General features: G+C 41.9%; 2 protein-coding genes across 2 annotated transcripts; one reads left to right on the top strand and one right to left on the bottom strand.

Annotated features, from left to right (window-relative positions):
- Nucleotides 1-1,838: 1,838 nt before the first annotated feature.
- Nucleotides 1,839-2,790, top strand: h2ax1 (H2A.X variant histone family member 1). Its single transcript, XM_084073728.1, has one exon. The coding sequence runs from the start codon at nt 1,932-1,934 to the stop codon at nt 2,316-2,318; it is 387 nt and encodes a 128-aa protein (XP_083929854.1). The 5' UTR covers nt 1,839-1,931; the 3' UTR covers nt 2,319-2,790.
- Nucleotides 2,791-4,068: 1,278 nt separating this feature from the next.
- LOC311057826 (heat shock cognate 71 kDa protein-like) lies at nt 4,069-8,631 on the bottom strand. Its single transcript, XM_084074924.1, has 8 exons — nt 8,422-8,631; nt 8,000-8,205; nt 7,769-7,921; nt 7,014-7,569; nt 5,805-6,007; nt 5,249-5,447; nt 4,937-5,169; nt 4,069-4,369 (listed from the first exon to the last, which is right to left on the bottom strand). The coding sequence occupies exons 1-8, from the start codon at nt 8,624-8,626 to the stop codon at nt 4,160-4,162; spliced, it is 1,965 nt and encodes a 654-aa protein (XP_083931050.1). The 5' UTR covers nt 8,627-8,631; the 3' UTR covers nt 4,069-4,159.
- Between the last annotated feature and the right edge of the window lie 3,658 nt (nt 8,632-12,289).

Below are 12,289 nucleotides of genomic sequence, written 5' to 3' on the forward strand. Positions count from 1 at the left end.
ATAAAATTATAAATCTGAAACTAAAGAATAAATAATAACAATAATATTAATATTATTATTTAAATATATTTAACATTTTCAGATGAAAGAAGCACATTAATACATGTATAATCCTAGAAGAGAGATGAGATGAGTTGCAGTGCACATATCATACAACACCTGAAAAACACCTTAATTTAATCAATATTTAGGCTAATCAATAGACATCCCCAAGCTGTTTTTCATATAAAATACCAATTGCCATGGCGACTTAAATTATGAATGTTTTAATCAATGAACTAACATAATGATGTTATTATGTTGACTGTAGATAGTTACAGATAGTTGATGTTGACAAGTTTAGCTATGGACATTTTCCCCCATCGTTTTTTTTTTATTAGAGTAGGCCTACATAGCTAAACAGGCTATATCCATTTAATCAGTTCTGAACCCACGTTTGTAATGATGTAGGCTAACCTAGCCATAATCAGTCCACCAGAGGGCTATCACAATCAGATTGAATATTTTGGATGGGGAAAGCGGCATAGGGTGGTGCTATTGGGTCGCTCAGCCATGCTGTTGTGTTGACGGATACAGGCTAGGTGGGCACTAGGGACATCTAGGCACCATATTTTTGGGAAGAGTGGGCAGTGGGCGCCACCAGGAAAGTTGGGCATCGGGATAAATGGGCACTAGGAAGAGTGGGCACTAGTGAAATCTTGGCACCTGGAAAAGTGGGCATTTAAGGGTGGAGAAGAGTGGGCACTTGGGAAATGTGGGCACTTGGAAGAGTGGGCACTAGGAAGAGTGGGCACTACTAGGTGCACTGGTGAAAACTTCAGAAACTGCGTGTTTGGAGCTCTCCGGAAGCAGGAGATCTCGGGAAGTGCTTGTGTAACACGTTTGTTTGTTTGTTTGTTTGTTTGTTTGTTTGTTTGATTGATGATTGATGTACTTTATGTAGTAAGACATGAGAACAACAGTACATGGAAGTACAAATTCACACGTAGCCTACTTGGTATAACTGTTTTGCAACGTTTTTTTTATCCCTTTTCTTCTGGGTTTTGGTCACTCACAGCCTTTTTGGGACTTTTTTTAAGCGCTGGTGCAGTTCAGGTATTTCTCATGTGTGTATTGTCAAAACAAAACAAAGAAACTGCATAGCACTTAGTTAGCATGACAGTCATGTTTCAGGGCTAAGCACTTAGTCAACACGACGGAAGACAGCTACCGGTGGCAATATTGCGTTAAGCCAGTTTTGTATTTATAACATGGCTTTGATGGCTATGCAAATAGCATTCGCTTTATATGATTGGACACCAAAACGTGGAGGACGTCCTCTTCGATAATTCCATTGGTTCGTTTGTTTCTATTCCATTCAGCCAATCACACCGGCCTTCGAGGTTTATGCAGTGTTGCTAGGTGACAGGTCTGATTATTATAAGCGACTTTGGGCTTGTTTTTCATTAAAGTTGTTTGTAAATATTGGTAGTTGCGGGTTGCGGATTTTTTGGGGCTTGTTTCTTAATGTTTTGATTATAGTCTAAACCAGTGGTTCTCAAACATTTTCAAGTCAAGGACCCCCAAAATGTATTTGTTCTCCATGTTTTCAAAATGTTTAAAAAACACATTTTGGAACATCTTTGCACTTTTTTTCCCCTCAAGAATATTTTTAAAATAGTTGTGAGCTTGTAAATTGGATATTTTCAAACAGCCAGCACATATAAACACAATACACATAGCATAGGTTTTGAAGTGCTCATGTGGTGCTTCTTTTTGGCTTTTTTTCATAGACCTGGTTTGCTTATTTCTCTCGCAAAATCTGGCAACACTGGTTTATATACCTTTACACAGGGTCATTACGTAAGCGGACTCCAGCTCGCTGCGTCAACACGACTGAAGTGAATTTCAGTTCTTTTTCTTGACGTTGTCCTCTTTAAACCGGAGCCATCATGTCTGGGAGAGGGAAGACCGGGGGGAAAGCCCGAGCCAAGGCCAAGTCCCGCTCGTCCCGCGCCGGGCTGCAGTTCCCGGTGGGACGTGTCCACCGGCTACTGCGCAAAGGGAACTACGCAGAGCGCGTCGGCGCCGGAGCGCCCGTCTACCTGGCCGCCGTGCTGGAGTACCTGACCGCCGAGATCCTGGAGCTGGCGGGCAACGCGGCCAGAGACAACAAGAAGACCAGGATCATCCCCCGGCATCTGCAGCTGGCGGTGCGCAACGACGAAGAGCTTAATAAGCTGCTAGGTGGTGTCACTATCGCGCAAGGTGGAGTGCTGCCCAACATCCAGGCCGTGCTTCTTCCAAAGAAGACTGAGAAACCAGCGAAAAGCAAGTAGTAGATCACTCTGGACTGGACAGTCAAAACAAACGGTTCTTCTAAAGAGCGACCACTTGTTCACACATACAAGAGTTTTTCTTTTTGTTTCATAAAGCCTCCATTTAACGGGGCGCTAAACGGGACTGAGCTTCGTGTTGTTGATTCTACAGTGAAAACATACCATCATGTTATTGTCAGGACTGTTCAACAACAGACCGATGTTCCACCATGGGCCGATCATTGGCCGGAGGGGGGGTCAGAAGGGCCGATGGGGGCTTTCACCTCTCTGTGTATATTCTTGGATCTGGAAATGGAGGCGCGTCTGAGGGGCGGGGTGAGGAAAGCCACGAACATTTCGCTTGACTAGGATATATGGACCAATTTGGGGGTTTGTTTTCTTTCGTAGTTTTGCTTTTAAAATGCGCTAAATTATGTCATATCATGTTGTTTCAATAAACGCTCTGTACTGGTAGTGGTACAGGGCTAGCACATTAACGTCATCTGTCTGTTTTTGTTTGTATGAACTGGGGACCTCTCTCAGTGGGACAGGTTTTTCACAGACAGTCAAAAACACAACAAAGGACACAGATGCAACTAGAATGAATGGTTCATAATAAGAACAATTGTTGGTCTCGATTTGCTGTTTAAATCAGTGTTTTGCAGTTACCCATTGAAGAGCCACTTTGGCTAAGAGGCGGAAATATATCTCATGTTTTAAGTAAGACCAGTTTATACAGTCAATCAGGACAAATGACTTGATTCACATAGCACCATATCCAGAAGTTGATGGTATGTCATTGTCATCACACTCAATCTGGTTGGTAATGCAGAATCATCCCCATTACTGTCCATATGAGTTGACCCAGTAGGCTACTGCACACCTTTTTAGCTGTATGCCAAATTTTACAGAGCCAGCATTAGTTGATCAATTATTTGTGAATGTTTCTTAATAGAGATACAACTGAGTAGTATTCTAGATGCATAAAGATAAGGTTCATGGTGATCTTTGTTACATCTTGTGTACAGGACAGGTGCATAATGATCTTTTGATATCTAGGCCCTAGATCATAAAACATTATATTTAATGCAAATGGAGCGAGGTCAAGGGATAATCAGGGAGATGTCAAGATGTTTCAGTGAATTCTAAGTTTTAGAAGTAGTCTGAATGTTCAGTTGGATTCAAACACGTTTAAGTACCCTGACTGTTGTTTTATCTTCTCATCCATAGGCTCCATTCTGCAGAGCTGTTACAAATACATTTCTAGAAAGGGCACAAACAAGTTTAAATGAAGTTCTATTTATTTTTGATAGTAATCAGAGGACTTAAACCAGTGGTTCTCAAAGTGGGTTCTAGGGATCCTCAGGGTTCTTTTAGGGGGTTCCAAGTGAACCCTTACAGATCTGTAACTCTTGAGTGTGTAATTTGTTTGCTCTCCGATTTATGGGGGTCCTTGACAAGTTTGAGAACTACTAGCTTAAACCATCCAATGTCTGGAATACCCTGAAACAACTGTTCAGAGTTGTAGGAATGGATGTAGGCATATATTCTTCTGCAGTAGGTAATAGTGACCATTCCCACAATACCACCTCCTACAGGTTTGTTGCAATTCTGCATCCTATTTTGTAACTTATGTGGTACTTCAAAGTAGTATGAGTGTTCAAAAGAATGAGCATCCAATCATTGCTGGTGTTCCAGCAATAATTTATTCATCAGGACTCAAAATGTACAGGCAACATTCAATGTCTTCAATTTCAGTTCTCACTCATTTATCGCAATGACCAGCCTTGGCATACAGATATGGTCTCCGGTGTGGTACATGCTTCATGTTTATGCAGCGGCGACAGGCAGTGGAGACGTGCTTAGTCAACCTCCTCGATCGTTGGTCCAGAGGATCCACCACCAGCAGGGGCACCGCCTGCTCCAGGGAAGCCCCCTGGCATTCCACCGGGCATTCCCCCTGGCATTCCACCTGGCATTCCACCAGCACTCTGGTACAACTTGGTGATGATGGGGTTGCACACCTTCTCCAACTCCTGTTGCTGGTGCTCATACTCCTCCCTCTCTGCAGTCTGGAAAAAAGAATGAAGCAGTGAGATCGTGCTTATGCGCAGACCTGAACAAAAGACCAAACAGTTGAACCGATAATCTGGTATTAGGCCGTATGTGGCACACACACACACACACACACACACACACACACACACACACACACACACACACACACACACACACACACACACACACACACACACACACACACACACACACACACACACACACACACACACACACACAGTATATAGCTGTTACACACACATTGTTATTACTTTCAACACTTATATTATTACTGATGGCTATTAATTGGATATTTTCAATTTAAACAATATTATATACAAAAAAAACATCAGTTACATGCAAATAAGCTAGTCTCCCGTGGCTCAAGTCTGCTTGAGACGGCGGCGCCTCCGATATTTTAGCAGTTTTTTCGGATGAGAACTGGACTTCCGTTGCTATAATGCGGAAGTCCAGAAAAGTCAACATGTGCCTTATTCCCCCCCCCCCCCCTTTTGGGGAGTGAGAGTGACAGTATTACTTTCACAGACTCCATCTGAAAATTGCTTCATGACCAGCATTACCTGATTCTTGTCCAACCAGCTAATGATTTCATTGCACTTGTCCAAGATGTTCTGCTTGTCCTCCTCACTGAGCTTGCCAGAGAGCTTTTCGTCCTCCACAGTGGACTTCATATTGAAGGCGTAAGACTCCAGAGAGTTTTTAGAGGACACTTTGTCTCGCGTGACATCATCCTCAGCCTTATATTTCTCCGCCTCTTGGACCATGCGTTCAATGTCCTCCTTACTGAGACGTCCTGTCATGACAAACACATGGTTAGTGTAGCAAAGAACTAGCCATAATTGACAACTGACATTATTTCACTGTGTGTTTACCTTTGTCATTTGTGATAGTGATCTTGTTCTCCTTTCCAGTGCTCTTATCGACAGCAGAGACATTGAGGATTCCATTTGCATCTATGTCGAAGGTGACCTCAATCTGAGGGACACCACGGGGTGCAGGAGGAATTCCACAGAGCTCAAACTTGCCCAGCAGGTTGTTGTCCTTGGTCATGGCACGCTCACCCTCATAAACCTGTGGGATGCTTAGAATGTTAGTTTGGAAGTCCATTTCCGCCACATAATAAAAAGGAATAAATTGCTGCTTTTTTTCTTGCATATCTGACTTTATACCTATAGTTCTTTCGGCAAAATATAATAATGTCATAATGATATAATGATAAATTAAATTTAAATTGTGAGGGTGAAAAAAACTCCAGATATTAACACCAGATATTATACAAGAACTAAGTATTATTCAGACATCCAAGGAAGGACTGGGCCATCTCTGGTTTTGCAACCTCAGGTAGGAATTACGAAACTACGAAAGGCATGGAAAAAACGTCATCGTAGGGATACACACAGTAATACTGGGAGAAGACATGTTCCTCACCTGAATGAGCACACCAGGCTGGTTGTCCGAGTACGTGGTGAAGGTCTGGGTCTGCTTGGTGGGGATAGTGGTGTTACGTTTGATCAGGACAGTCATGACACCTCCAGCGGTCTCAATACCCAGGGACAGGGGGGTGACATCCAGAAGAAGCAGGTCCTGGACGTTCTCAGACTTGTCACCAGACAGGATGGCAGCCTGGACAGCTGTGGATGACAAACGTGTACTGTTTTAGTTGGTCCTGTGCTTTGTGTGGAAATCCTTAGGAATGGCCAGCGTGTCATGTCTGACTTCAAATCACATCTGAATCCAGCACATATGATTCCTACTGTTACTTTTTCAAAACGACTTGACCATTCTGCTCCACACATGGTCAATTTTCCCTTAAATACAGAGGTACTACACTTTGGGACAAGTACTCTTCTTGTGTACAACTTTCTTCACTTAATTTATATAAGAACACATTCAAGGATGTTCTGATTGACCAGGTCACATAGGGTGCGTTCGGAAATTACGCACCGGAGCACACTCGCCTATTAGTTTGTATTGCCCAGTGCGCTCAGTGCTGTATTTTCGAACGCGCCCATAATGTCACATTCATATCATATCACACTTTCCCTGATAACTTTTTTGTTTGGTTTATTTTTGTCTATTCCCTGTTTGCTTGTTGGATTTGACACCCTTTAAAATCAGATATGTCAACTATGTTGGCTAATTATTATCATTAATCTTGTCATGGATAGTAAGGTATAATCAGGTATTTGAATTATGTTGTAGTTTTTTTTGCAATCATGTTATTTGTCAATTCTATATATTTATATTTTGTTGTTTACAAATCAGGTTCTTTTATTGTTGTTATACTTAGGTAGAGGCCTTGTATACTTTTCTTTTTATATTGTGTACTGTTTTTATGTATTGATTTTACATGTTGTGCTAAATAAATCAAATCAAACCTAGAGACTTATCAGTCTTCAGTGCAGAATATGAGAATGAATTAACATTCTGTACACCTCTCATGGAAGAGTCATTTAAATGTGATCAGTCAAAAGGAAGGTTTTATGCCGTCATTTGTCTTTCAACCTCTCGTGGAAACTACGAAAGGCAGGAAAAAATGTCATCACAGTGATCCAAGCCCATGCTCCCCCATACTAAATATAGGCTGTACAAAAAGACTGTGGTGGTCTTGCACTTGGAATACAAGCCACAACTCACCAGCTCCATAGGCCACAGCTTCATCAGGGTTGATGCTTTTGTTGAGCTCCTTGCCATTGAAGAAGTCTTGCAGCAGTTTCTGGATCTTGGGAATGCGAGTGGAGCCACCAACCAAAACAATGTCATGGACGGCACCCTTGTCCATCTTGGCATCACGGAGTGACTTCTCCACGGGGTCCAAAGTGCCACGGAAGAGATCAGCGTTCAGCTCCTCAAAACGTGCCCTGGTGATGGAGGTATAGAAATCGACTCCCTCGTACAGAGAGTCGATCTCAATGCTGGCCTGAGTGCTGGAAGACAGGGTGCGCTTCGCCCTCTCACATGCGGTGCGTAGACGCCGGACAGCCCTCTTATTGTCACTGATGTCCTTTTTGTATTTACGCTTGAACTCTGCAATGAAGTGGTTGACCATGCGGTTGTCAAAATCTTCCCCTCCAAGATGAGTGTCCCCAGCAGTGGACTTTACTTCGAAAATGCCATCCTCAATGGTCAAGATGGACACATCAAAAGTACCACCACCGAGGTCGAAGATGAGCACGTTTCTCTCAGAACCTACCTGAAACGAAAAAATAACAGCTGAAAGACTTATACAAACAAATCATATCATTCCTAACCTTTTTTTTTGGATCCAATTGTGAACAATAGCCAAGTCAGATAATGTATCCATTGGCCAATCATACACTTCACTGCAGCTTAATAGTCAGTGTGAGGGGTGGTCAGGAGACTCGTTGAAAGTAGACCACTTTGTTTCTCACCTTTTTATCCAAGCCATAAGCAATAGCAGCAGCGGTTGGTTCATTGATGATTCTTAACACGTTGAGACCAGAGATTGTTCCAGCATCTTTAGTGGCTTGACGCTGAGAGTCATTGAAGTATGCAGGGACTGTGACGACAGCATTCGATATTGACTATAAAAAATGAAAAGCATTGTTGTTAGTACACTTTGCAGCCTACGAATGATCAAAATTATCGTTTTCTAAACGTACCTTCCCAAGGTAGGCCTCAGCAATCTCTTTCATCTTTACTAGCACCATGGATGAGATCTCTTCTGGGTAGAAGCTTTTGGTTTCACCTTTGTAGTCAACTTCCACTTTAGGGCGTCCACTATCGCTGATAACAGTGAATGGCCAGTGTTTCATGTCTGACTGTACTACTGCATCCTCAAATCGTCTTCCAATCAGACGCTTGGCATCTGTAATTTCCACAAAAAACATTGTGTTGGTGCTAGTGGTGGCTGTTGTATCTATATGTTATGCAATTCCATTAACATTTGCACATTCTTACATGACCTGGATGTATGGGAGTAAAAAAAGATTTACTCAGAAATCAAGTGACACTATAGAAATAACTGGGTTGGATCAATCATTCATGACACAATCATATCACATCTTCCAGCAATAAGCCTTACCAAAGACTGTGTTGCATGGGTTCATGGCAACCTGATTCTTAGCTGCATCTCCGATGAGCCTCTCAGAATCAGTGAACGCCACATAGCTGGGAGTGGTCCTGTTGCCCTGATCGTTGGCAATGATTTCAACTTTTCCATGCTGGAACACACCCACACAGGAGTAGGTAGTTCCAAGATCAATGCCAACCGCTGTTCCTTTGGACATGATTCCTTTGAGAAAAGGAGACAATATTTAGTCAATTAAAGTAGTTAGTATTATTCCAGTAGGGGGCAATCATTCCTAACTAGAGACACTGCACTAAATTATAGATGAGTCATTTGGACATATCTTAGTCAAGACCTTTTTATGTTGAAACAAGCCAACTCACCATTACACAACAATTTATAAAAGTTATAAAATACTTTTTACTTTTTTATTTTTCAAATGACAGTTTATGATCATCTAATTATATTTTTTAGAATCTCCTATTGCTTTTCATAAGTGACCTGAAGGCAATATTTTTCTTCTAAAATGAATTGCATTGTTCTCTGATGGGTGGTTACAGTATACTGCTGTGAGGGGATAGTGTCTGCCTGCCTGTCATAGGTTAGATGCCAAGGGAGTGCAGCCATCTCAGGCTGCTGAGGAAAGCATTCTGTACTGAAGAAATGTGGAGATGCTACTACTGTAGTTCTGAAGGACTGGTATAGTAATGAGCAGCTTGAAAACCCCCCCTTTTAAATTATGTATAGGCTACAAATAATTCATGCATAATTACAATTATTGTTCCAAGTATAAAGTAGGCTAGGCTTTAATATAATTTACTGAATGAATGAAATTAAGCCTATAGAAAATGTATTATTTTCATATGAACATTACATTTTTCCCCCTACTTTTGTTGCACAATGCGAATGCATTGCTGGGTATTGTAAGCACCGGCTCAAAGCGCATTTGCAACATCACGCTGATTCATGCAGCTCCTTGGAGCTACTTAATAAACAAGCTGATCCCTGTGACCATCTGGAGGAACAGAAACATGCTGACACCTCCTCACCCACTGAGCCGACTTTCTGAAGGACAGTTTGCTGCAGTCTCTACAGCTCTCCGTCCCGCAGCTATGCGCAAAGTTGAATTAATATAGCCTACTATCGGCAATCGTTAGGATTCGGATACTGGTGTATTTGATAAGTCTGTCTGTTAATGAAGGAATATTGTCAGTGAAGTAAAATACAGATGTACTCTTGTCAGAATAATGGACAACATTTGTCTAAATAATGTGCTCTAGCTTTGTGGATATATTGAGATATAATTGATCAATTACAAAAAAACAATTCCTGACCATTTTCAAATGAATTAAATCATAGTCACTTACCCGGTTACGTTATGCTGTTCACTGTCTCCACCACCAGCTGACTGTGTGTGGCTGAGCCGGGGACCGAGATGCCGGTGTGGTGACCGGTGTTGCCAGATTGTGAGAGAGAAATAAGGAACCAGGTCTATGAAAACAAGCCCAAAGGAAGTTCTACCACATCATTAGAATTTTAATTGAAAATAGCCAATCTACAAGCTCACAACGCGTCGCGGTGCGGGTTGAGGGAAAAAACTCAACCCGCAAAGCCAACAACCAATATTTATAATCGACTTGGCAGAAAAACAAGCCCAAAGTCGCTTATAATAAGCGGACATGGCAACACTGATGCCGGCGTGGTGAGAGTGAGCTGGTATAAAATAACTATGACCCAATCCAATCACCTTCCACAATCCACAAAGACCTTGTTGCACCTGCATAATGCACAGTGCACTTCCAGCACATTCGCTCAGTGCCAAACCGATCTGGAATCAGATGTGTTTTTAAAGCCTCACTCACATCATGATAAGGTTATTCCGCTTATGCCACCTGTCTCTGGGTCGGTTTTTGCGTTCGATAAAATCCCTCGTATTCCGATTGTTTTAGCCAAAACCTTATGGGACGGAGACATAAGAGAAAGTTATGCAAGACGAGAATGAAACATTCAAATTAAATATAGTCAGTCAACATTAATTTTTGATTTGTTTGATTGAATACTTTATTAACAGTTTGCAAAAAAAACGGCACGGACGTGGCACAGATGTATACAAAAGAAAATAATGCTAAAAGAAGCCCAGGGCATGTTCCCATTAAGGTCCGACTCCTGTGTATTCAATGCATCGATATTTAAAGACAAACAATAATATGAAGGGGGGGGGGGGGGTCATATATACGAGTAGCAATAAGAAAGAAAGATATGTACAGTAATCAGTTGGGGGGTGGGGTAATTTCCGGTGATGACAGTTCAATACAAGGTCTGAGGTCAGCTAATAGGAAATTAGGAATCTATTATTAAATTTGGGAGTCGCGCGCATGTAGCCTACGTAGTACAGTTCCTTCAACGAAGAAGGTCCACTTTGGGATTTCCCCATTATTCAAAAAAAGATAAAACAAGGAAACAACCACGCTATGGTTTAAGTAGATATTTAACTCTATGGGAAGTACCTGCAACATCACAACAACCACAGTTCAGTTCATCATAAAGTGAAATAGTCCACTTCGGGAATTAAAAACAGTTTAAAAACGTTTTCGCGGTCTGTCTGTCTGTGTCTGTGTTTGCAGCTAATCTCAGGCACCTCTCTCTCCTATGCCACCTCTGCTCTGCTCATATTCTCCACCCACTCTATTATGGGGAAAACACACTGTCATTGAGGCAGCTGAGTGAGGCAGCCTGAGTGAGCTGAGTTTTCTTTTGATTGAATACTTAATTAACAGTTTGCAAATAGTAGCCTACAGTGATACGATTATACAATGATGCTAAAAGGGTCCCAAGACATCAACACTAGTAGCAATAAACAAAAGAAAACAAAACTCATTTGTTGACTTGAGCTTTGTCTTTAACCAGTTACCAGTGTAGCTATGTTTGTTTCTTGGTGTTATTGCGTATTGTGAGTAAAGTTAGTTTGCTTGCAGTCTCCAGGTGCTACCAACTGGTTGTACTGATCGATGGCTTGGACCCATCTGACTCTGAGGTTTGTGTGTGGGTTAGCTAGCCAAGTAGCCATTTATGGCAGGTAGGTTGGTAATCCTCCCCCGATTCATAGTATGATTAATCAGTGGCTTGTGGCACACTGGTTTAAGTAAACTGGTCACTGGTACCAGTGCCTGATGGTGCTGCTGCTTTGCTTGGGCTGAAACTGATTACTGTAGACTAAAGTGCTACCTGGCTTGAAGTTGAGGGGGAGGGTGTGCTGCAGCAACCATCGCCAGGGCCTACAGTATAGACCATACTGGTCTAAAACATGTTTCTGTTTGTTTTGATTGTGATTTGAAGTCTTTGTTACTTATTATTCTTATTTGTGTTACTTGTTTAGGACTGGAGTTGGGCACCCAGGCTGGGGTGTGGCTGGGGTGTGTATAGTGTATTATTGGGCACATGCTAACATGCATGTAATACTGCTTAAGATTGAAGCTCATACCAACTTTTATTGTTATATGGCACGAACAGGCCGCTTCACGTTTTGGCCTGTAGCCTAACACTTGAACCATAGGTCATAAAATCAAAAGGTTTCCCCTTAGATCATGACACAACTCCCCATACAGGCCCATAACCTACTAGCTGCTAAATCTGTTGAAACAAACTAAGCATAGACTACAATCAGTAGGCTACCCGTACTCATACTGTGCACTGTACATTCTCAACAGGATCAAACTATGCAGCCCACAAACTGTGACTGGTTAATTCTAACTACTATCAAGTTAGTGCTTCCTGATATCTACTCAGTCAAGCCTAGAAAATATATTCTGGCATGTTTTTAAAATGTTCCCCAATTTTATTCATATGGCCGAATCAGGAGCCATGCAAATCAGGAATACACACC

This window comes from Gymnoscopelus microlampas (genome assembly GCF_963454915.1).
Source record: "Gymnoscopelus microlampas genome assembly, chromosome: 12".
Taxonomy (NCBI): Eukaryota; Metazoa; Chordata; class Actinopteri; order Myctophiformes; family Myctophidae; genus Gymnoscopelus; species Gymnoscopelus microlampas.